Source organism: Columba livia, chromosome 3 (genome assembly GCF_036013475.1).
Source record: "Columba livia isolate bColLiv1 breed racing homer chromosome 3, bColLiv1.pat.W.v2, whole genome shotgun sequence".
Taxonomy (NCBI): domain Eukaryota; kingdom Metazoa; phylum Chordata; class Aves; order Columbiformes; family Columbidae; genus Columba; species Columba livia.
Window position 1 is genome coordinate 65,743,620 of NC_088604.1, and position 26,668 is coordinate 65,770,287.

General features: G+C 36.2%; 1 protein-coding gene across 6 annotated transcripts in view; it reads right to left on the bottom strand.

Moving 5' to 3' along the window:
• SCAF8 (SR-related CTD associated factor 8) overlaps positions 1 to 26,668 on the bottom strand; it is a 159,896-nt gene that overhangs the window by 127,460 nt on the left and 5,768 nt on the right. For all 6 annotated transcript variants that reach the window (XR_010471425.1, XR_010471424.1, XM_065057333.1 and 3 more), the window contains 5 exons: positions 13,076 to 13,159; positions 11,524 to 11,568; positions 7,757 to 7,918; positions 4,637 to 4,793; positions 2,791 to 2,921 (listed from right to left, as the gene is read on the bottom strand). Coding sequence is in view for 4 of the 6 variants with exons in the window: in XM_065057333.1 (XP_064913405.1) it covers positions 2,791 to 2,921; positions 4,637 to 4,793; positions 7,757 to 7,918; positions 11,524 to 11,568; positions 13,076 to 13,159 (579 nt within the window). In the remaining 2 variants the exon portion in view is untranslated. The remainder of the gene's footprint in view (positions 1 to 2,790; positions 2,922 to 4,636; positions 4,794 to 7,756; positions 7,919 to 11,523; positions 11,569 to 13,075; positions 13,160 to 26,668) is intronic.

Below are 26,668 nucleotides of genomic sequence, written 5' to 3' on the forward strand. Positions count from 1 at the left end.
ACTGACTTATGCTTATAGAATGCAATTCCCTTGCTATGTTAACAAAATATAAAAAGAAAATTAACCAGGATCTGGGAATATAGTTTGACTTCCTGCAATGGCACAGACTGGGCTCTGTAAAGCACTAATTTAGGATAAAAATTGCCTAGATGAAATGTTGAACCAGTAGCAGCATCTCTGGGGAAACAGATGTACAGTAAAAACAAAGTATGGGTAATGCCAAAAATAAAAAAGTTTAAAAATACTATTTAAAAATAGTGTTGGGTGTTTCAAATAACATTTAAAAATAGTGTTTGGGGGTGGGTGATTCGTTTAAACAACTCCCCTCGCAACACAGGAGAGGTCTAGGATTATACTGGAATGAGTACTAAATATTATCGGGCAAGGAACTTTCAGAAGTGTAGTGAATGGACCTAAGACACTTCAGAATATATTGAGATACCCTGAGAGTACCTTCCTTCAAATTTAGAGGAGGAAAATAAAGAAAAATAGAATATCTTCCACAGTTTTTTTTAGAATAAATGTACAATCCAATCACCTGGTGTATCCTGATTTCCTCACTCCAAATTCCTATTTGCATCTAATTTTTTAAAAGGAGCTGTCCCAGTGAAGCAAGTGAAAGACTTTTTCATCTGCAGATCTCCTAATCTGTTGAATAAAGATGTTCCCATAAAATTGTACATATTTACCTTAACAAAAAAGGAAAAAAATGCTATCCTTACAGAAAGAAGCCCTCCTAAATTACCATGGAATTAGAGGAAGCAGTCCTTTGACCTTCCGTGAGAGGTAAACCCTTGAAACTTACCTTTGGGTATTTCTGGAAAAAAGGTTGAGCAAATCCAGGTAGTTCAAAATATACTGAGTTAAAGTCCCTGATTACCTTTATGTTCATATTCCACCTCCTCATGGGGCTCACCACTGAACTCTCTTACAGCGTTCAAGCCCTCCCTTCTTATTAGGGCTCACTAGAAACTCTGCATAAGCTGGTTAGGTTGATCTTTTCCAAAATGCATCAAAAATGTATGATCCTTTTCCAAGACTTTTAGAGTTACCTTCTGATAACGTGAAACAATTCCTCCTAGTCTTCATAAACTGTTACACAGACTCCTTATACAGTGGAGCCTCTGAAAATGCTTCAATTATTGTTCTACCTCATCAAAAGCCTTCACTGATTATTGCAACAGGCAAAGCTGAAGAGCTCTCCCCATCCTTCTTGCTCAATACACAAAAGGTGAGCAAATATGGCTGGTCTACCTTGTGCATTGCTCTGGGTAGGAAGAAAAGTGAAGAAGCAGAGATGGAGGCCCTAGAGTGGGAAAATCCTGGGTGGTCACCATTCTAGCTGTTTTCATATTCGTTTTGGTCACATCTTTCTTACGCTACTCACTCCTATGTCTAGACTCTCTATTTACCTACATGCATTCTCAGCCATAAAGCACAATCTTAAGATGAAATCAAGAACTTGGGAGCTCAGCAGGGAGAGGACTGGCTTGGAGAACAGGAGAAAGAGATGGGGAGGTGGAAGCAAATATTGCAGTTCATCTACCAATCCTACAGATCTGCATGTACATATTTATTGTGTACGCAGTGTGTCTCCACACTTTGGCTTAAGATCATCTCTCTCCCAAAATCTACTCTCTTCCTCATTTTACCATTTTGAGCTAAATATCCAAATGCTAATTCTTTGTGACCTGCTGTCTTTAATTTCCTTCTGATCGTCATAACCTTTTTCTTGTGCTTCACACCTTTTCCCCCCCCCCCCAGAATACTCTCTAGGTAACAATCTTTAAAATTTCCTCACTGACTTTACATATATTTCTCACTCTCATTTCACATCCCTTCCTTAAGAGCTACCTTTCTTCCACATTTCAAAGTATCGCCACAAACTCATTTTGCTCTGCTTTTCAATGTCCCAATTTCTTTCAGTGTAATCAGATTAAAATAGTCGCTCCACTTGATTTATGAACAGTTACAGACAACTCTGCTTAGCTTAACACTGTTAAAACAATCTCACTAAGCTGGTATTGTCACCATCAGTGCTTCCTAACACTGCACTGGTGACTGGTTCTCATTCATATGCATGGAATTTTTGTTTAGTACTCCAGCAGGTAAAACATCCCATTCCTCAGTACAAATATAATGCCAAAGTTATGCTGGTGCCAGAGTTCTAACAGAAACTGAAAAACGATGATCTACATTTCCACAGAAAGCTGATTACGAACGCTCAAACTTCTGTGGCTGCAGGTTAAGAGGAAGAGTAATTCAATGCATGCTGTACATCAAGCCATTCTTTTTGGACTCGAGCATTTAGAAACTGAGGAACACAGTCACTTTTAAGAATTTATGTTTGAATGCTGAAAAATAAAAACTATATTTAGCTGATGGAAAGATAAAGAAAAGAATAAACACACAATGCACTTCCAGAATGAGCACCCAGCAGAGAAAATCCTTAAACTGGCATTATATTTTATACCTATATTCATGAAGTCTTAATGCTGTGCTTGATTTAGTCATCTGCAATACCATATAGAAAAGTATGTATTACAGACTATCTTATCTGAAGTCACATTCTGCAATATTTTTAAGGAACAAAGAGGGTGAGTTACAAAAGGTAACAGGAAGTTTTCATTTATGTGGAACTTACTTGTGATGGAACAACCTTGTGGGACAGTTAACATGGATAATGCACACAAAACTAAGCGATACTCAGGAAAACAGTATTTCTTAACTGCACCTTAAAGACACAAGGTATCAAACAGCATACAGTGTAACTGGCTACAAAATATTTACCTGTTGGCCTTGAGGACTCTGTAAAATCTGCGCAACAGCAGCAAGCGTATCTGTATTAGCAATCTGAGATACCCAAGGATCAGGTAAACTCTGCACGACATTGGCTGGAGTAACTGGAGTCACAGGTGTTCCTAAAAAAGAGGAAATTCATTATGCCAAACTATTTTAATATACAGCCTTAGAAACAGTGTTAGAGAAATGAAAAACAAACAAAAAACCCCACCCCTCACGACACCGCTGTTATCAAATACTGAGAAATTACCGTATCAACATCAGTTGAAACCATTTTTCTGACACACACAGAGCACACAGAAATAAAACAGACTCACATCAACATTCCCCAAGTAGCAGAATTACTTTGCCTTAGTGTAGTTCACAGCTCTTGCCACTATTGACCTATGGCGACTACTAACACAAACACTGAAAAATGCAAAATAAAAAGGTTTCACACAGTAATCTAAACCATTCAGTGGAAACGATATATGTCAAATGATCATTTTTAGCAATGTGCTCAAAAATATATTAGTCTGGAATGTGCTGGACTTGCACTTTATCTCCAGGAGGAGCCTTAAAGATTCTACCAAAAATTTTAAACTGCAGCAACTGGATTCACAAGCATTGCTTGTTTTATCATTTTTTCTCAAGAAGAACACTGAGACTAAATCAGCAACCTGAAAATTAGTTTCATGCCATAATCCAGAAGAATCTTCCATCCCTGCAAATACTCCTGCTTTTAGTTCAGAAGTAGAGATACCCCGATGAAGGCTAAATTACTAGATTACTGTTCTAAAAGACAATTTCCATAGGAATTTTAAAAAGCAATAGAGTAAATCATAGAATGCTTTGAGTTGGAAGGGACCCAGAAGGATCATCGTAAAGCTATAAATTCAACATTTTAAAGTAATCAAACTCACAAAAACAAGAAATATTCAGCTAGAAGACGCAGTAAATGCAATCCAAGAGCTGGAACTTTCACATATTTACAGACATCAATGAAACATAAGGTGGATTTGCCAAACTCACTCCTTTCCAGCATGGGATCAATAAAAGGTGGGTGACAAAAGCAAGTCCATTTGTGACAAAACACCCACCAATTTCTATACGTAAAATTTCCCATACCTCCCGATCTCGAATGAAAGTAATTTCCACAAATCAAAAAAAAAGTGAAAAGCCACTTCCCTGACATCTAACCACATAAGTAAGGAAGATGCTTAGAGCACAAAATGGTTAAGTCTGCATGTATGATAATGTTAGCGTTTGGCAACTTGGGACATACTCCATGAGCAGATTTTTGCCCACGTGATTCTCCAGCATGATTTCTGGCCCACACACTTCAGATTTGAGGGAGAGGGAAATATGCCACTGGTTGTAGCTTATATTGTCACTGTTTTTATTCCCCTTGAAATCATGGTCTGTTGGACAGCAAAAGTACAGGAGCACTGTCTGACTTTATCCAGCAAGCACAATCCTACAGATTACAAAACGATAGTGTTCTATTCTCTTTCATTTTTCTCAGTTGTGGCACCACTGAATAACAAAGATTGTATTAAATGCTGTGTTGCATTTTTAACTCTGTCAGTGATCTACTCTTTTGACTTCTGAGTACAAAACTAAGCCTTACTGCACTGTTGCTCAGTCTGTATATATTTATAATACAGAGTTGGAAAGGAAACACAACACGATGCCTCTTGTTTTTGCTGTTTCCCTGATCTAGAGGCCAGTTATTTTTCAACTACTGATTTGTCTAAAGGAAACCAGTGAGATTTTTCTGCATGTTAACAGCCAACACACCAAAGTTGACACAGTGTTTTAATTAAAAATATGATTTTAACCCATTTTTGTTTACCTGGTGTATTGTTGCTCATAGCAGCTGTAGTGCTGGGCAAGACAGGGGTCACAACTGGAGGAGGAATTCCTGCTGCCATATCCAAGAGAGGCTGAATAATTTCACTCTTGAACACATTATTCTTCTGCCATAAATTCAGCACTCTAACAATTTTACTCTAAAATGAAAGAAAGGATAACAAAAGACCTGAAGTCATGCTTATCTTTCTTGTTATTATCAATGGAATTCCTAACTAGCAATGCCAGTCTATCTAGATTGAAGCATCTTCAGGTTTGCAAACAGTAAGAGCCGTCAGAACAGTTATACTGGGTCACACCAAAGATGTCTATGCTATGAACCTGAGGCTGGCCCTAAGCAACAGTAAAGACACAATACGCACATAGTGACAGTCTCCTCTCAACAGAAAATGAAATATATTAAAACAAAACAAATCTGGCTCTTTTGTACCTTTACTCTTGGAAGACTTGATGGAAGAAAAACTATTTTAAGGAGGCATTTTAAAGCATTACTAGAATTAAAAGCAGGAATTATTAGTCTCCTAAACTTTTATAGTCAACAGCTATGAATGCAATTCTGATTACGATCCAAAATTATTTATGTCTGCTGAAAAATGGGCATATACTAATAAGACTGCTAAATACTTTTACCAGGAAAGTAGCTCAATATTTTGCAAGCTCTTTTGATGAACTGAGGAATTTAAAAGTTTAAACTCGGACACAATTTCCTGCCTATTGAAATTACATAGTAATATTTAAAAATGTGCATCACACAGGAAGAAAAGTGTCAAAATAAGGCCTCATACAACTCTGTCAAGATGTAACTCATTGTTCAGCTTTCGTTTCTGTTTCAATTCTATTCCACTGTTTTGATCTGCTCCCAAGTCTTTTCTAAGTTTAACTTCTACTAAGAGGCAAGACTTTGCTTTATTTTGAAAAGATGGATAGAAGTATGTGTGTTAGAAAAAGACATCTTGTTTATTTGGGGGGAAAAAAAAAAGTTGGTTGTATAATAAAGGGCAGAAAGTTTTTCAAAAAATCTTGTGTTTGCTGTCACGAAGATGGTTTCCTTATTTGAATTCTATTAAACATGAGCATATAGTACTTTAACCACAGTGTTTAAACCAAAGAAAAGTCTGTTTGCCCAGAACTCCAAAAGGATACTTAACTTTAATAGAGAGAAGTTCTGAATTTTCACTACATGGAAAACGCAATTTAGAGTTCTTTTAAAGAAATTTCTGAAGGCTTCCATGCAGCATTACAGTATGTGAGCCTTTCTTCTCTGAAACTCTGTTTTATAAGGCAGTCATTGACATGTCCATCAAAGGCTCTAACTTGCCTCTTCTATTCAGAACAGGAATATAAAACTATTTCTGTGCCCCAGTATCTATCTCCCCCTTGCACTTGCCGTGGCTGAGCCAGACAAAGGAATCAGGTGGGATTTTTTTTGGTTACTTTAAAAGAAATGCCACTGTACTTGATTTAAAAACAAAACCCACATTTGCTTACATCAAGATTAACTGTTGTGTTTCCCCATTATGCCTTTAATTCAGATTAAACATCAAAATGCTAGAAAACAGTTCTCTCTGCCTACAAATTTTTTTATTGGGTTAGATAGATGGTAACTACTTTTACAACACAAAGACTTTGCTATAATACTGAATCCATATGCAACACACCAGCAAAACTTCTGATTGTAAAATACATCTTCCCTAACGGAGGTGAAAAATATAAAAATGAACCTGATAAGAGCTTCACAGACCATAAACAGATTGTTTTACTATCCCTTTTCACATCAAACACCTCTAATGTCATACATTAGTTGCCATGCATTGATATACCACAGGATAAGCCACTATTTCTTACATTACAATAAATTTACTATATTTTCTTTTTAAAGCCAGACAAAGTGAGTACTTGTGCTCATCCTTGTGCCAAGCTCTCCTCCTTCAACAAGTCAGGCTATTTCTGCATTCCCAGAGTAGTCAGCTAAGTGAATATACAAAACAAACTAATACTGCTTAAGGAATACAACTAAATGAAGAAAAATATAAGTTAACTATCATGCCTATCTAAACATAAAACACCGCTGAATGGAAGTGGCACAACTTGATCACACAGGTAACCCAAAACCAGACTGGAAAAATGACATTTAACTTAAATAACCTGTTCAGCAGCACCTCAGAACTCAGTGGCAGAAGACAGAAATTTATAGCAGTTTTTCCAACCACTTAAAATTTGCAGATCCCGACATATTTTCTTGCAGAGGTCCTGACTCCTCTAAAAAGGCAACAATCCTAAAACAACTACAGGAGACACAATGTTCAAACTTGCCTTAATCACCTTCCATCCATTGGGTTTTCAGATCTTTGGTTGAAAAAAATACAGCTGTAGAAATGCATGTGACTATTTAAAGAATAACCCATTTTTTTCTTCCTGCAGTGTCCTGTCCTGCCTCACCAATTAATGAATCTATTACACAAATGTATATGGAAATAAAGCCCTTAGCATTTCCCATATTTTTGTAATTTTTCAATTCAATACTAAGGAACTCTAGCTATTTTAAGACTAGTGACAAATATGAAGGAAGTTAAACTGCCTGCACTCTGCTATTTCCAGCCAACCTACTATAAAGATAATTTGGTAGCGATCTTGACTACTGTAGTCCAAGCGAACAGCTGAACTACTGGGTCAAACTATTCAAGTTAGGCCTCATTCAGCTGTTGGTTTATTCAGTATCAAAGGAAAGATGTTTTAAGATACTTTGCTGGTTTTCTATTGCTCTTTCAGTCCAAAACGCACTAGCTTATACTGAAAATACTGCTGCCAATATAGATATTTATTCCTTGACACTATACAAAACCTGCTTGCTCGTTTTCTCACTGAAGAGGGGAAGAAAACAGTAAAAGACTGACCAAAACTCTGTGTTCTACCACACGCCTGCCTAATTTTTTCCCAAAAATACATGAACTCAAATCCATCTAGCTTTCATGAAAACTTTTCCAAAAGCCTAATTAATCAAATAGTGCACTCTAGCAAGCAGAAAGTGAGATCAAAATCTTCAGTAAGTTATCTATAAAATATAAAGATCGTTTTAATTAGAAAAAATCTGTAAGCTGTTTACCTTGTCATCCCCAGGACAACGGTACAAGTTCTGGAAAGTGCTGATGATGTTATTGCTGAATCTTGGAGCAAATACATCCTTATCTTGTCCAAACTGATGCCGGGACTGTCTCACAATGGAGTCAATGACATACAGACCAGGTACTTTGTATTCTGGCTTGCACTACAAAGAACGATAATTTAAAATATGCATATGTGAAACATTACCGTTAATGGCAGAGTAAACATGAACAGTCCTCTCTAATATTTAAATGGGTCAAAGTATTACTAAAATGTTCTCTAGTTAATCAATTGTCCTGAAAGATCAAACTCTCTCAAAAATAACTAACCTTTACTGTTGAAAATTATTGCACTTGTATGTATTCTGCAAATATGTAAAAAATATCTAAAAAAAGTGTCAAATGTTTAGAATCTAGCTACTGGAAAACAGCACAGGAACCATATATACTTTTTTAAAAGCACACATCTATTTGAAGAGAACAGCATAAAGCATGACTGAATTCTTAATAGCACATTGGGACTAGCTGTAAACAATTTTTTTCCCCTTTCTTTATGATCAAAGTCAACATTAAAGTTAACATTTGTTTATTTTACATCTTTGTAAGTAGTGTGTGGTACAACCTCTCCCTGCCAGAATAAAAACCTACTTATGTGGATGTCTGTTTGGTTGAGAATGTATCAGTGATACTTATTTTAGAACTTTGGAAAATTCCCATGACTTACAAACAGCATGGTATTTATAAGGCATGTCTGCTACCTACAATACTAATTATTTCTGTAATTTTACTTACTTAATAACTAAACCTAAATTTTTTTTTGTCTTTTAATTGCAAAGTAATTGCACCAGACTACTGCAACCAGTTTTAACACAGAGTGAAAAGTGGTACAAATACACAATGAAGTTATCACCAGAAACTATGACATGGATTCTGGTGCACATGCATGAATGCTGGTTGTACACGCTTATCACACAAGGTTTCTACGTAAAATATGGGAAAGTACAAACATTTCCCCCTGGTCGAGGTACTCTAAATCTATTATGCAACACACTAAATCCATAATCTCTAATACAGTGCCAAACTCTTCAGCCTATTAATTTTACTATAGTCTAGGTACAAACTTCCTGTTTTGAAAAATGCTGATTTGCTAACATTTGCAACCTTGATAAATCATTTATTTAGGCTCTAAACATGGTTAAAGGTATTTAAATGTGGTATTCTTTATTTTTAAGAATGTGTGTGGCATCATTCTAAGAATAAACGTGCATTACTGAACCTACGAAATTAACATCTAATTAGATATAGTGCACTGTCTTCAGAAAATAACTCTAATGCATTGTAGCTACTGAAATTTTAGCTAACTTATTACCAAAAATAAGAGTATTCTGCATACAGAACAGAAAGGTATACAACTTTTCACAGTATTTAAATTAATAAAATCCACAGATACTTAATGAGATAACCCCAGCAAATATGTTAGGCGGAGTATTTAAAAACATGGCACACAGAGAAAACAAAATATTATAATTAATATAACAATATAGATGATCAAAATAAAAGACAATAAAATACAAGTACAAATTATATCAAGAAGAATTACAACTGGGGCAGTGAGCCTGTGTATCCCTAATGTCAGATGAGACAGCTTTTTCTGAGTGAGTCTAAGCAATAAGATAATATGATTACACAAAGAAAGTATTCAAGCCTTGCTCTCACAGTGGACTATCTTTACATATATGAGATCTGGTCATTTGACCCCTGAAGTGATGTTTTGGCAGAGAATAAAACAATCAAAACAACAATACACCAACAAGCTGAGTGTCACAAACCAAAGAATGTCACCGGTAATTATTTCACCTGATGTTTCAGTAACCTCATGAGATTAATTTTGAAGAAAGAAAATACTGGAGTAATAAAGAATCAACAGTACACTAACTGAGACAGCACTGACATCACTCCGGACAAGCCTATGGCAGATTTTAACAGAAGATTCAGTAGTCTTGAGCTTTAACTTGAAGAGATTGGTCCCAAAAAATAACTCAATTATCTTGCAAACCTATAATGTAAGTCCATAAAAACTGAATGGCTAGCTTTCATCTGCTTACCTCCAATTCTACTAAAATAAGAACTTACTATTTGATGTTATTTCTAATTTGCGTGTTTCACTAAATCGTTCATAAAATACTTTAAAAAAACCCCACATCAAGCCCAAAGGGAAACATCTAATTGAGAGTGATCATTAACAAGGTTATCAGTAACAACATATATCTGCTTTCTCTAATCAGTAATGAAGAGCATGGAACTCCCTCATCAAGCAGAACTGAACACAAATGTGAGAAGACAACCCATACTCTTAGTAGCTTTTGGAAGGGTCACCAACAACCAGCCCAATTCCTGACAAACTGTCACTCTCTCATTCAGAGGATAAATCTTCTCTGATGCCTCTGAACACAGAATTGCCAGTCACTGCCACTAAAAAGCAGTATTTTGAACTCAGGCAACTCCAGATTATTTTGGGACATTAAACTGCAAAGTGTTACTGATCAAAGACGGATAAAATGTACACCTGTTCCCATCCTCCCATGTCCACCTGTACTATTAAACAGGGATCAGAGGGTATTGATGCCTTTTCTTTGGGGTGGAATAACTCAGAAGTGATGCCCCAAAAGACAACTACTTGACAAAACACTAGCAGTGACAGTAAAGTATACTACCAGTCTTTCCAACTGCCATGAAACAGACATGGCACCTTTTCCACATAGGACTGAAGTTCTAGTACCTAAATAATTGATTCATGAACTGTGGTGAGACAGTTAAAAACACTGGGCTGAAGCTGAATCCTGTTTACACTGTCCAAACACTACCAAGATATAAAGGGTAATGAGGAAGACAGGTTACTAACGCAGAGCAACCCAGACTGCTCCATAAAATGGACAACAGAAGAAAAATCCAACATTGCAACACTGACTAACTTCTCTAGCTTGTTTGTGAAAATAAAATAGCAATTTGACCATAATTTACTCCTATTTACAAAAGGAGAAGAAATTCAGTACCAAAAAGATCAAGTGAACAATCATGTACAATACAGACAAGGAGGAAAGGCTCACAAATCCACACATTTCCAGCTAGAGGTAAAATGCAGTTTTACCCAAAAGTAACTACCTATTTCAATAAAACAAAATGTAATAAAATTCTTTGTAATTCAGAATCTTTACATTAATACTGAAACTTCCCAAAAAGTAATTCCAGTCTAGCCACACAAATATTTCTTGTTTTAAACTACTAGCAGGAACCACCAACTGAAATGTTCCATCCCCTGCTACACAAAAGATGAGGTTGGATGGCCATCCTCCCTTCAGCTTTAAAATATATGGGAAAACCTGTCAGAAAAGCAAAAGCAACTGTCACTCACCAAACCACTGTCAATTCTTTTGCTGTCAGCTGTGTTCACATGGTCTACACTGAGAGCCTCTTTTAACACTAAATGAGCACATACAGAAGTACTCCTAAGAAAGTATCTGCAGTCATTCAGATTGAAGTATATTGTAACTGCAAAATGAGGACAAAGTATTTAACTTTCTGCATCACAGGTTATGATCAGCTACTGATTACCAGCAGAAGATGAATGTGACTAAAAACTGAAATAAACTACTTGTGATAAAATATTAATCCATATGTGTACCTAAAACCCGATGTTCTTCCATATTCTGTAATCTAAAACGAGGAAATATTTCTCAGTGCTAACATGAAATACCCATGACGGACTTACCTTTTGAATGAACTTCTCAACACTCTGTACAACATGCTTGTAGAACTGGAAAATAAAATAATATTTCAAAAGAGGAAATCTGAAGATGCATATACCTGTTCAAGGCATACAATATTGACAGTAAAACCAGAATTACAAACTTTGGTTGATTAACCAGCAATCTAATACCTACAGCTGAGTATGCTGTCTTCCATAGAAGATTTAACAGCACATAAGAAAGCTAACCTCACTTTTTCTTGCCTTCTGAAGGTTTTTTTTTTTTACACTGGATTTTTCTGAATATTTAGTGAGAACTAGGAGAATAATATATTTGTTCCTTCAAAAACATGGTTATTTCACTGTACATGACTGAAGATGTTAGCCTAATCTTATGAGCATGGCGCTTCTCTGTATTTCATTGATTTTCCAAGTGTTCACTTTAATAACTTAAAAACATGAGCATAGGAAGACCTTACAGCATGTACTGCATAATATCTCTTCAACACAATGACTCTGTACCATCTCAATAACTGCTCCACACAACTAAATGCTGTTATTGAAATCATAATAGTGGAAGCAGGATTTCCAAGTAGTTAAATACATGATTAAACATTTTGGTATATTTGTTTAATTTATAGAACTATTTACTACCATTTACTACTTGTTTATGTTCAATGTAAGTTTTTTGCATTTTCATTATACTGCAACATGCAGACTTTAATTTACATAGACTTCTCTTATTTAAGAAAGCCAGTGAATTTCACTCTTCTATTGTCAATTTGCTCTCTCTTCAAATACCAGAAAACACCAATACAGATTTCATTATCTGAAAACATATTTGCATTCTCAGCAGAGTAATGTAGATAGGCAAAGCGTAAATTCAGAGCTTTTTTGCTTTTATCGTATTTTCTTTTTCACCTCTCCAGCTTTTACTGATTTTCCATTTGTTTTAATGCATAATACTAATGGTGTCCTTTCTTTCGTCACTTTCAACACTGTTTTCTGGTGCTCCATTGCTGTTTGGCAATTAGTTTTACTCTGTGGCAAGAAAAGTCTTTCATTAGTGTACTAATGCTACAACTTAAGAACAATTTGTACCCAAGTGACATAAAAAATAAAATCTATAAACACCACTCATGAAAAGGTATGCCAGGAATTTATAAAAATGAAATTAAACAAACATTTGTATCGATCCAAAGGAACACAGATCTTACACTTTGGGGAAAAGGGAGGGGAGAAGGGGGAAATGCGGAATTGTGGTTCTGTATTTAGTCATCTTAGCCATTGTCAGTGTCTCCTTGTTAAACCTGGCTTTTGGATCTGATTTAGGAGTTGAGTTGGTGTAATTCTTTCTCACATATGACAACCAGCGAATGAAAAGTCACACAACAAATTAAGGCTTCTTTTGCACTCCTGAAAATCCCATCTATCACACTTGATCATAACTTTCCAAGTTATGATCCTTCCAACCAGGGAGCTGAAAAGTTCTGAAGCAAGTTATTTAAGACATTCAGTTATTTTGACACAGATGAGAAATGGAAAGGAAGTCAAAAGAAGTTAGCCAGTTTCTTACCTTTATAGCCTTGATTGCTGCCTTGGTGATCTGTGTCATTTTAGCTTTAGAAATGGGTGGCTTATAGTCATTTAGCGAGTACAACTGCCAAAAAAACAAAACAAAAATGAACAAAAAAGTTATCAGAAATATATTCTGCAGTTATAAGCAATATAATACATTTTATTTCCACAAGAAAATGCCACTTTTAATTTTAATTGGATTTTAAGTATATATTACACCAGAAAAGGCATTCCCACTTAAGCAAAAATAGAAAGTGCCAATAAAATGCAAGATCCAAATTATTACAACATAAGAGGTTTTTCTTTGTAATGGTCACTAGGTACCTAGTTTTGCTAGCACTAAATACAGCAGACATTCGCAGGTGAAGTCACAAAGCAAATACATATGCTATGCAAATACAGTAGCTCTTGTTAAAGTTTTTCTTTTTAGGAAAAAAAAAAAAATGGAAGCATAACAGAAGCTTAACCAAACAGTATGTTCATCATCATATGCCTGTTGAATCACAACTTTTTATTTTCCATTAAACAAAAAAATGCAGCCCAGTGACAGTGAGTACGCAATGAGTACAGACTACTTTATTCCCTGCGTTAACTAAGAGAAATAATATATCAGAAATATTACAAATGCTTAAGAAAATAATCCAGCTGGGTTCTCAGTTTTAAACACAGGTTTGTAACTTCATTAATATCTAAACACCAAAACAGCCACAGTACAAAGGTAGCAGGCTTTCACAAAAATTTTCTCCCAGGATGTAGTAATAACTCTATTATTTGTACTAGTACATACATCTCCTAGCAAAAGCAATCTAGCATGACAGATATTCATCAAGAATTTGCTACACAGTGAAAACTGTACATGAAATGACTTTGTAGCTATGACTAACAGGTGGCAATTAGAAACAACTCCTTCCTTCACTCTAAGCTGGGACTCCATCGTCCATGGCTATTTACTTGCTGTGCAAATCTCCAATTTTTCACAACACATGGCTTTAAACAAAATGTTGCTCTTTTCTCCTTCAACACTAGGTGTTGACAAGGGAGTGGTTAGTATTTGCTGCTTTCATACATAAAAACACCAGTTACAAAATGCCAAACCAGTTTCAAGGATATTCTTCACTTACATTGTATATTTGTTTACAACGCACATTAAGAAGCACATTAGCTCAAAAACAGAGCCATAGTAATGAGAATGACCATCCATAGACAATTTTTATTTCCTTCCTAAAGACAGGAAGAATCTGTGTTTTTCCATAAAATGGTCATTGAAACAAAAAAACAGAAGACCTCTCTGCTTCTACACACCCTGACCAATGCAATATATTGAAATAAATTCATATCTATACAAATATTAACAATATCTTTAACTTCCTAAGATTCATTCAGCTTTTGGTTAACTGCTAGCTCAGAAAACATAATAAAGAATTGTTTACAGTTAAAGTAAAATATAACAGTAAACATGATCACACAGTGGAAAGGATTAGATAATCTTAAATTGCTTATAATAATTGACCCCTCTGAAGATCTTCAGTCATATTTGAGTTTCCAAAAGACAAGGATTTCTTCTCCCTGCAAACATGGGATGTTTTCTATCCTTTTAAATAAAACTTTGTACAGCTGTGAAAAGACAAACTGAAAAAACAGCTTGTCCAAGCGTAAGTATCTGTCTTCTCAGCTTGAAAGGATTTCCATTAGAACAGTGAAATTCTAAACAGTTCACAGCCAGACACCCCCTTTTAAAATAACTGTTATTACTTGTCACTAATGCTAATTGCTGTTGCAAATATTCTGTATTACTTACATGCTTCTTACACAACAAATAGTAATACGCTTCTAGAATTCAAATATATAAATGCTCTTCACTACCACAGGGAAAAGTGAGAAGAGAGGCAGAAAATGAAGTCTCCAATCAGTTTCTTCTCAGTTTTATACTCAGCTCAGTGCTCCATTTCCAGCTACTCATAGGTGATTCACCAGACTATGGAGTCACTCATCCTGGCTACTGTCTTGGCTGGACAATGTGCAACTACAGCTAAACTACTTCTAGGGCTACTACAGTGCCAGAAACATTTTGCTTACATTCAGGCAGCGCCTTAACAGCCAGTTGCGGCATTCCTGCTCAGCACTTTTGAAGCCCAAAATATCAGTAAAAGTAATTCACAGATATGTGAGCAAATACAAAATCAGCCTGGACTCAAGAAGCCTTGCCAATCCAAAAGCAGTCTTAGAAGAAAAAGGAACAGTAGCTCCTTCACCAATGACATACACAGCTGTAAGGAGCCAGAATCGCTGACATACATATGCTGGAATCACACCTGACCAGTCCATCAGCTTTGAAATGATCAGGGAAAAAAAAGAGAATGGCGTGCTTCAAAGCATCAAGAAAGCTACGACACTGTGCTGGGAAACATGGAAGAGTTGCACAGAACTTAGTCTGAAACATCAGCTGTGCACACTCAGGTATCTTAGCGTCACACATTCAGAATACACCAAAAACCAAGAGGATAACATGGGCTGTTGCTAGCAGCCCATTACTTTAACCCAGGTGACAGCCAAATTCAGCATTAAGTTCAAGGGCAGATAATTCAAGACAGAAAAAGAAAAAATGAACCAAAAGAAATAGCAAAATTAAGAACATATTCCTATAGAGATACACTTTTTGGACAACAGAAACACCTGTTCCAGATTTTAACAGACATTTAAAGGAATATGTAAATCCAAAATTTGATACCTGGAAGAAGACAAGGGGAAAAAAAAAAATAAAAATAATTCTTCTGAATTATTTTTCCTTAATAGTCTTTAGAAGCTTTTAATTTCCTATTACTACATTTTATTTTGAAAAAGTACATTCATTTGAAAAACTAGTGATTTACATCTGTCAGTACATGGCAGAAGTTTAAAGTAGCAGCATTTATAGAAGGGACAAAGTGAGGGCCCAGTGTGAAGTATCTACTTCCCATTTTGCAACATTTAATACCACACTTACTTAAAACAAACAAACAAACAAACAAAACAAACCTCAATATTCAAGTTTCACTTTCAAAATTAAGAAACCTGACATTTCTGAAAATTTCTTAACTCAATCTTTTAGTATGAACAGAATTTAACTACATAAACCACATATATTCCAGTACAGTTTAATCCAAATGAAAGAGGGCCAAAAAACCTCAGTTTTTCTGAATACAGATATCCTAACATGCACAAACGTCTTCCTTAACACCTACTGACAGCATACATGTTCTCAGCTTGATCTTCAGCAAATTCATACATTACACTCATTTATCGTCAGACAGGAATCCCTCTACACTTAGAATCATGAAACGATTTGGATTGGAACAGAACTTTAAAGATCACCTAGTTCCAACCCCCCTACCACAGGCAGTCTATTCCCCTCTAGTCTCCAAGGCTGGCACGAAATCATCAGGGATAACGAAAACTATGGAGAAGCTTTTAAGTGAAGAACAAAGGTGGCTAGGACTCTCCTGTCTACAAACAGTATTACCACAGGGATGGCAGATGTCAATTCGATCTGAGTAGTGGAGATAAAGCGGTAAGGATGGGAGTGGAGGAATGCACCAAATAAGATGAGCTGGGAAGTGAACTAGTGGATGTGGTTTCAGACACCCAAGGCGGTTTTCCTCAGCCTGGGAGGGCAGCTCTGGCACAGCCAGAGGGACCTGACTCACTCCTGAACTGTTACCACCAAATTCCTAAGTCTGTGCCCAGATACTATACTCAAACACACCCACTCTTTTAAATAACTGTATAAAATACAGTTAGCTATGGGTATGTTAGTATAAAAATCCAGCTCTCTGTTTAAAATAACTTACTCAAACAAAGTTTGAACCTTATCACACATCAGGCAGCTGCATTTTTTCCAGAATAGAAATACAGTTCATTTAAGAGGGTCAAAAGCGAAACACTGTAATCTTCAAGTGGCAGACAAAATTTCAGACGTTTTGAAGTTCACTAGTCACATTTACAATATAAGCTGTAAGAAGAAAGCAAAGGAGCAGACACACTAATCATTATGCAAACTTCAAAAAAACATGCTTGACAGATGAGCTACCATATGATTCTGTGAATTATGAAGAAAAGTCTGCCGAACTCCATTCACTAGCCATTTACCTGCTTTTCTAGATAAACATCAACTCATATGAAACACTTGCCCAAAGTGACTGTCGAGGGTTAAGATTGCTGGGTGACAATAAAACCCTGGCAGATGTATTGTTAACCCCCTCTCCCCCCGCCACTTCCCCCTTTTTGCCCCTCTCTCTCCCCCCTTCCCACTAAGGACAGGCGATCGGAAGGGAAAGGAGGACAGAGAGAAGAGAGTTGGAAAAATTAACAATGTTTTACTAATGCTACTAATAAGAATAGAGAAAATAATACAAAATATACAAAACCAATCTTGAAAGTCTCAGCAACTGCAGAGCCGGCTACCAAAGTCCTGGATTGGACTCTGCAGCCAACCGGAGCTGGATTCAGTCTCTCGCTAGGCCTGAGTTCGCAGGGACGACTAGCAAGGTCCTGTCCTAATGTCAGCCATAAGCAGAAGGGAAAAAGCAAAGGCAAAAGGGACGAGATCCTCGTGATCTCCCACTTTTATATGAAGTATTCACGTGAATAGAATGTTATACACAGTTGGTCAGTTTCTTGGTCACCGGTTTCTCGTTGCCCCTCTCGTGAGATGTCCATCCATGCTTATTGATAAGTTTGCATTCCATTGCTAAGTTTACCAAAACATGTGTCTGGTTCTCCAGGAAAATGCAGTTAATATGAAGGCTTTAGCTGACAGGCAAAATTCACTGAAAGAGAAACTTGTTTTTAACAAAACCAGGACAGTGACAAAAACTGATCAGTATTTCTTTAAGTATGTGACCACCAACAAAACCTGTTTTCTCTAGTTATTTTCATAAGTTCACGGTTGGAAGAACTTGCATAGTGAAAGTATTTGCATCATTTCTGATGTGAAAAACCAGTAAGTACAGAAACTTGCTGTTGAAATCTGAGGCACTGCTGTAGTGATCACCACGGTTTGGAGTCTCTTTTTAAAATGTACACTAAGAGAATAAAAACTTCTTTCCAAACACTGCACACCTATCAGCAGTTAATGATACACATACATATCAAAATTCTAATTCAAAAACCACCTCACACATTGGATAAATTGCTTTTTCTCATTCATTTAGTAACTGATTTTGCACAGGAAAGTTAAAAGAATATGCTAATCTAAACAAAAACAATACTCATCTCCCAGCTATTCTAATGTCTGAGGGGGAGAAAAAGCCTCCTGATATTTGCCAGGAAAAGAGCCCTGCTGCAAAAAGCCATGTATTCACCCAGGAGTCATTCTGACTCAAAGGTTCTCCTGTGCAAAGGGACCACAACACAAACTCAACATGTGGGAGAATGCTGTTTCGGTAAGACCAACTGACTTGAATAAATAGAAAGGTTAAAACCTGATAAAAAAATATAAAAATCCATTACAAAACTACACAAAGTTTTGTTTTGTACTGCTTATTCTTGAACCATGGTACATTGCTAAGAAAACTAAAGGTGAGACATTCCCTCTCTAAAGGTAGATGGCATTATCACACACAAAATAAGGATATAAAAACTTCATATACATAAAGATACCAAATATGCCATGTTCCTTTTCCAGTTCCTTCAGAATGTCCTGAAATTGCATATAGTCTCCCTTTTTTATTTAGCCTCCACATCCAAAGCCTCACCAAATCTTGGGATGTTCTTGTCAAATTTCACTTGGTCATTTCAAGTGCCAGAAAGAGCAGGAATTCTGACAACAGAGACCTGACTGACAGTTGTTTCAGGCTCCCTGTCTAACCATGCCTCTGGGCTCAGCATCACCAAGGAGCAGGCACTCCTACTTGGAGCCCACCAAGAAATGATGATTGCTATCAGGACTACTTTTCTTTGTCCCTCTCTGGTTCCCTCTTTTTAAATTGTTTTTATTCTTAACATCTTTCTACCTTCTTCCTCTTTTTTTTTACTGTTCTCCCCTCCTGCCCTTTGCCCTATCTCCTTTTCTTTGAGATGGGGCATAGTAGGAAATGAGTTACTTACTGATGCGTACTGTTAGTTCAGAGAAAACTAACAGAAACAGCATTCAATAGATTATGTTTATGGAAGGTAATATAAGGTTGCCCTTTTAGTGATACTTCCTCTGCATACCATTTCAGCCACCAACCCATAGCTCAGTGATTCCTGAGCCAGCACTAACTGATCTTTTTGTAACATCTCTGAATTCCCTCCACAAAGAGAATTCAAATACATTACCAATACACTTAAATCTTTAGGATGCCCAACATCTCTAGGCAGATGCATAGTTTAATCAAAATCTGTGCAAAGAATACCCTTTTTCTTTATTTGAACCTGTGCTCATTAGTGACAATGAAGTTACCCGGCTCCTGCATTGAAAAAAAGAGTGGTTTATCTCTTCTGTATCCCCAGTACTACAGACCCCTACCTCATCATCTTCCAGTCATCTCTGTTTTAGCCTGAAAACAATAGTGATATTTAGTAATTTCTCATAAAGACCTGTTCCATTCCTTTCTGCCCTTCTCTATACATGCCGTTCTGCCAACATGGTTTTGGGAGGTACAAACTAGACTGCATATGGCATAAGATAAAGAGGTACTAGCAACATAATGAGCCTCTATTTCTTTCCTAATAACTTCCAGGATTCTGACTGCTATTTTGACTACTGCTGAACTTTAAACAGGCATTTCCATTTCAGTTGCAAGGTATTTTTAATTACCAAATGGTGTCATTTCAGTGCTCATCACTGCGTAAAAACAAGGGTTGCTTTTCCATACAGTTTCCCCAGCCTGAATTACCACATTTAACCTGATGAAATTCCAGGGTGCCATCTAACAGTCCAGCAATGTTCTTTTGCAATCCTTCATGGCTAGCCCTCCACTACCAACATCCTGAACAACTTAATACTGTTAATAAACTTTTTTTGCCTCATTGTCTACCCCTTTTCCACAGCATTTACAAATACATCGAAATGCAGATTCCCAGCACAAACCCCATACAAGATTCCATCACAGAAAAAGAAAACTTGTTTCTACACATTAACTTCTCACATATCTCTCCTTTTAGCTGTCATCCATCCCACAGCAATTCCAACTTCTTTTCAAACTTTTGGGGATGGATCTTCTCAACTACTTTTTGGAAACCCAAGTAACATCACTTGGTTCTTCGCTGTCCACATGTTTTCTAATTCTCTCAAAGAACTCTCATGCATACATGACACTTTTTTTTTTTTCATAGAAGTCACACCAATTCATATTCACCTGTATATTGCTTCAAACAAATTTAAATTATTCTATTTACTTCTCATCACCTCCAACTGAGATATGTTTTATGTTATGTTAAAAAAAAGGCTTAAGACTCACTTTTATTATCATATCCTAAACCACACATTTTTTTTCCATACCACTCTCTCCATTGCAGTCAATCAATATTATCTGGAAATACCCAGGAAATCGTCCTCACAAGGATTTTGAATGTATTTTATGGACAATGGATAAAGTGTTACTTCCTCATGCACCTCCTTCAGAATTAACGGGTTGCAAATACAACAAGTTACACAGATTTACTACATAAATATACATTTAAGCATCATATCCAATAAAAGACTGGGCTGGCAAATAAAGCAAATTATATTCACAATTTTGTATTTTCCTCTAAATGACAAAACAATGTAATGACTTGTACAGCAAAAGTAATGAAATTGAGAGCTAAGAAACTATGTAAAAGGCAATATTCCAGTATACATAAAAGTAGGCTTAACAGCATTATTAATAGTACATTTAAAATTATGTTGGGGAAAGGGACTAAGTCCTATTTCCAAACTTTGGGGAAAAAAATATAGGTTTGCTCAAAGATTTAATTAGTTATATAAATTATATGTTGGGAATAAAAGGCAAAAGACTGGGTTGATGCTATAGATAAAGCATTGAATATCTGCCATGTATTCTGTCTTTAATTCTGTTAAGAAAAGTTGTATTCAAGAGGATTACTGAAAGTCTGGGAATTCATCAGTGTATTTCAAATTTTGATTGTTTAGTAATGCAAACAACATTTTTATCATTACAACTGTAATCCAAAAAGTGCTTAAAAAGTTAATTCTATTGTAAATATCTGTAAAAAAGCAAGTAATTGCAAATAGCTGTAATTTACGAGGCAGTATACTACACAATGCTAAACTATGATCTAAAGTTTCTCAAGAGGAGGCAGAAGGCATATGAACTACATTCTGTGGACAGCCAGTGGCTTACAGAGCAAGTTAATACATCTCCACAGAAGGTGATGGCACATGACACTTCCACAATGCCCAGCACTTAATTCCAAGACCAGTCTTACTCAACAGGAGAGCCAGAGAGCTGTTTCCCTACCAAAGTTTTGAATGAAAATTAGAAAAGTACTAATTTCATTAAAAGACAGCTTCATAAGTAATGTATCCTTTTTCATACCTCTGGCCAAATCTTACAAAGGCAAGAGAGGAGCGGCTAGGAAATAATCTTTCATATAAGACTAATTTTACCACTAGAAGGCTTGAAAGCTATGAACACCTCTGGTCTCATGTGATCCAAAGGAACAGATATTCATAGAGATGAATTATGCTGTCAAAGCAACTAAGCGAATAAACATTTTGATACTGATACTCAAGGACTCAGACCAATTTCTAAGTATGGGATTATGACCAGAAGCTGTGTCAGCGATATTGATTACATGTATCTCTACTGAAATACTTTTACAGTTTTCTCTGGCTGTTACCAGGCGACAACATTAACCAGATGTCACATATAACAATAAATGTCTGCAATTTTGATGTGCAAAAGACAAAATAAATACTTAGAAGTCAGACCTAATAACATACTACCTTAACAAATTAGGTTAATTTCATATTTCAATAGCATTAAGATCAATCAAATCCAATTGTATATATAGAAATAGTTGTTGTATTGCTTACCAAAGATTTGTATCACCACACAGCAAAGAACAAGAATAAAACTATTGCTTTAAAAAAGACAGAATCAACAAATTTCTATTATGTTGGATTTTACACACTCTCCTGAAATTTAATCTCTAGGAAAAGTTACTTATATTACATGAGCCCATCCCTCAGTGAATAGGATTCTTCCTTGACGCTGACTAGGATCTAACAGTGAGGACTGTTACTTAAACCCAGTCAGCACCTTGCTGCTCTGCACTGCACAGAGATGTTAAAATATATACCAAAGATGTATGTGTAGGATGGCCAGAATGACAGATGCTCCATTCTACATATGGTATTTCAGTTTGGAGGGAAAACAACGAAGAGTTCTTTTCTTCCAGTAATCAACCAATACAATTTGCTAAAATCCAACACTAAAAAAAACACAGAACAAGAGAGGGCTACAACTCAACAACAACTATTTTAATACAACTGTTTTCAAACACTTGAAGCACATGATGTGATTTAAATTAACAAACATAATAGTCAATATGCTTGATATCTCAGTGTGTGTGTCTTCCTTTTACTGTTACACTCGATTGACTTTTAACAAATTTAAAAGCAAATGAGAACACTCAAACAAAAAGCTTACTCCCTCCATGTCACTTGTGTTATAATACCACTCCTCACATATGTTTATGTCCAAAGAGTAAATCTGAATATTCATCTTGAGTGTATGATATAAGCAATTAAGTGAAATAAGATGCAAAAGTATTACACCAGTCTTTCTAGCCCATCACCTTTCAGCGCATAAAATTGGATTTTACCATCACTGCCTTTGCTCAGTCCTTCTCTTACCCCTTTCACTTAAAGTAGGTACAATTATGACTTTCAAATTTACTGAACCTGAAAACTTTGAGATGGAACAATTCCGTTTTAGTTTTTATATATTTAAGCCAAAAAAGCATATTACAGCCTATTTGCAATTTCCTTCAAACCCTCTTTATTAGTACTTTCAAAGAAAGCTTCTAAGTTCCATTGGTACAGCCTGCTTTGTAGAAATAGACTATGAATGTTAAAACTGGAATTTAAAGAAACCACCTGGATTCAACTCTAGTCTCTGGAATTGTACGCCACTACAAAACAGATGTTTGGTTCAGAATAGCCTCTAGAATATACTTCATTTGCTCCCAGCCCTTAACAAACCACAAAACACAACTCCCCTTTTCTCTTCTTAGTAACTTGGCATGTTTACTGCATAGGAACAAACAGCTTAGAAAAACCTAAATGGACCACATAAAATAACCAGGCAAGACTGAGCACTTCACCGATGCCCAAAGTCCCAACAACAGAAAGATCAAAAAGTCCAGATGATATCACCTAACAGGAGTATTTCACTTTCTGCATTTTTTTCATTGTTCCTGCCATATAGCTAATTTCTATCATTAACATTTTATCATTATTTTCTACCTAATTCTAGATCACCAGCAGAAAAATCGATCAGCTTCAGGCACAATGGTAGTCTCTGTAGATTTCCAGAGGCGAGCTTGTGGGCTGCCTGCACTGGAGAACTACCCTTTGTTCTTGTTACAATGCACTGGTTTGGTAAAGTGTGGTGCAGTATTAAGTTAGATGCTTTAGAGAAGTCTAAGTACAATGACACATCTACAATTGTGAGCTAAAAAATGCAGGGACAGATCCTAAGCATTATGAAAATCATAGACTCACACATTTTCTCTGCCAACTCTTTTTAGGGCTCACAACAAAAGCTGTCCTGTCATACTGATTCAAAAATGTTGGTTTTTCTTTCCCATAGATCTGGTTTAAAATCCCCTCCATTCATAATGAAAATTCATCATTTAAGGTTTTTTTTAAAAATATGGTTTATATTGGGTTGGATTTCTCCAACCAGTATATTTGTTATATAAGTGTTTCACTTCACTTTTTAGACTTTAACCTCTGGAAAATCCAAAGGCATTTATAAGTATGATTATTTCTCTTTCAAAAACTGCAATCACTTAAACATCAAAATACTAGAATTGTGTTTTTATCTATCATACTAATTTCTAAATCATCTACCAAGAGAGCTCAATAAGGTTATGCCATGAGGCCAAGACTTTTAAAACAAAGTTTTTTAGTGAGCAGCAATTTACAGTATTTTGTACTACTTTGAAGAAAAAATGAGCTAGAGAGCAATAGGGATGGAAAGTAAAGGATGCACATAATTCATTCTACTTCAGTTTTTGAAAGTAACAAATACTAAAAATAAAAATAAAATATAACAAGGAAACCCTTACCACTCAGCTTCAAATGAATGAGTATTTGGAAACACTGAACCCCAGGCCAAAAAAACACAAAGAAGATGGATCTTCTGAAATATCTTTCCCCAAAATGCATGCTATTTCAATAAATTCCAATTCAAACATGCTGTTCAGTGCCTTGCATAAAACACCTTGTACAGCTGTCATTACTGTTTATAAAATGATATTTACTCCAGTCTTTCAAAACTAATGTTACAGACAGAACTTCATAAAACACAACTTCAAGGCTACTGAAACAGGTACCTTGGACCTCTCAGCTGTTGCTACCCCTCCACTGTTTTACTGCTCAGTCACCATCCACCCAAACCACCATTCCCTGCTGCTACTGCCTTCTGGATCCCAGCTCTGCTCCTCTGCCTTTACACATTTTTGTGCCCTTGTTGTAAACAGGAACCAGAGCACTCTCTGCCAACTCTCAAAAACCATCAACAGCAAACACAGCAACAAAGGTGACAGGCCTTACCTTGCACATGTGTATTTTATTATATTATGCATATGCATTATATTTGTGGAGGACAAGGCATCAGAGAAGTGACCATTGACTACCTGATTGCATAATCATAAAGCTAGGAGAAAAGACAGCAATTCAGTACTATTCATTTGGAACTTTGAAGACAAACAAACAAACAAAAAACAACCAAAACTCCTACAAAAAAACCTGTACCCAGTAAAACCACGTAAGCTCTGTAGAAAAACTCTTGACAAAAAAAAAGTGGAAAAAAAAATGTTAAATTTTTGTGTATCAATAGTTGTCATTTTTGTACAAATGGCAGGTCAACTGCCAAAAGCGTAACAGCAAAAAGAGCAGGATGTTAACAAGAAATACACATTTATGGTGGGAATAAATCTGACAGACAGTCATGATGTCAATGCAGTAATTTCCTCTAAATTCCTCCAAATTTTAACAATTCCTCTTTTAAAATGGCTCCTTTTGGTCAATACAACTGGCAAGGACATGTGAAGACAAGAACTACTACAGCAGTAGCTGAAGATCCTCTTCTTCTCTTAAAGAACACATAAAGAACAGCATAGAAGTAGCTGCTAAATAAGGTTTATAAAATTACCTAGCTGACTGCTCCTGCTATCAGCAGTCCCAGATAAATACTGCAGAAAAGTAGCTCCAAAGAAGCAAAACAACGCAAGGAAAGAAATGCACATGCAATTCCTGAAAACTTGTGATACAAGTACAAGGACTAATACTGTTTACTGAGCTCAAAGCCAAGCTCGCTGAACTCTGGATACTCACATGAACAGACAACTACACACCACTATACCAGGCCTCACAAGGGAGTTCCACCAGCAGCTGATGAGGGCAGGAACAAGGGTTCTAACCAAGGCTGAATCAGCCACACAGGATAAATTTCTTGCTGGCTGTCCAGAGGTAGAATGATGGACCAGTTGTACAGAGCTGGCCTCTTCCCAAGTGAAAAAAAACCTCACAAAAATAATCAAGTCTCTAGACTGTATTGTAAGACCTGCTTTATCAAATACTTTTGTTCTGAATGTTTTTTTCTTTTATGGTCTTTTTTTTTTTTTTTTTCCTATAGAAAAGCCATTTGGGTTACCAGACTCATTTTTCATCTGCCACAGGAAAACAGACTGCTGATGGCAAACTCAAGTAAGGCTTGTTAAGGTAATTCCAAGTAGTTTGCCGAAGATTGTAGCCCCAGGCATTGTCTTAGTGAGTTGGTGAAAATCAAAAGATTTGAAGTCTGAGTTCAGAAGTGCATTTGTTTTAAACTACAAAATGGTTCACTGCTCTCTAAATGAGTAGCAAGCAGGATCAATACTCGTAACTACGCAGTTACAACTCAAAGAATGTTAGCAGAATCTGGAGATCTACATTACCCTCCCAGGCTTGTAAAGACCTAATCTAGGCCACGGTTTAAGAAGAAATTTCAAGTGTACGTATCAAATGCAGAAGAATAATCAAGGTCTGTCCTATACTACTTCATGAAATAAGTGATGTCTTCAAGCAAGCCATGCACCAAAAAAAACCCTAACACTTTGGGCCTTTAATACAGACTTTCATGATCACGTCTTTGTAAGGCCAGATACTAAGATTCTGTGGTTGGCAAAAGTCAAAGGTCAGATCAGTCTTTGAAAATGTGATACTGAAACTATAAATATTTATTCAGCACAAATGGAGACATTTAATTAGGTGAACATCACTTTAATATTTACTGTATCTTGAAGAGAAATGGGCTTTCTTTCCCCATGCCCTTTTAACAAAAAGAAAACAGTTGAGAGCCAGCAAAGTTCAACTCCTGCTGGGACGAAACAGAGTAAAATATTTACAGTTCAG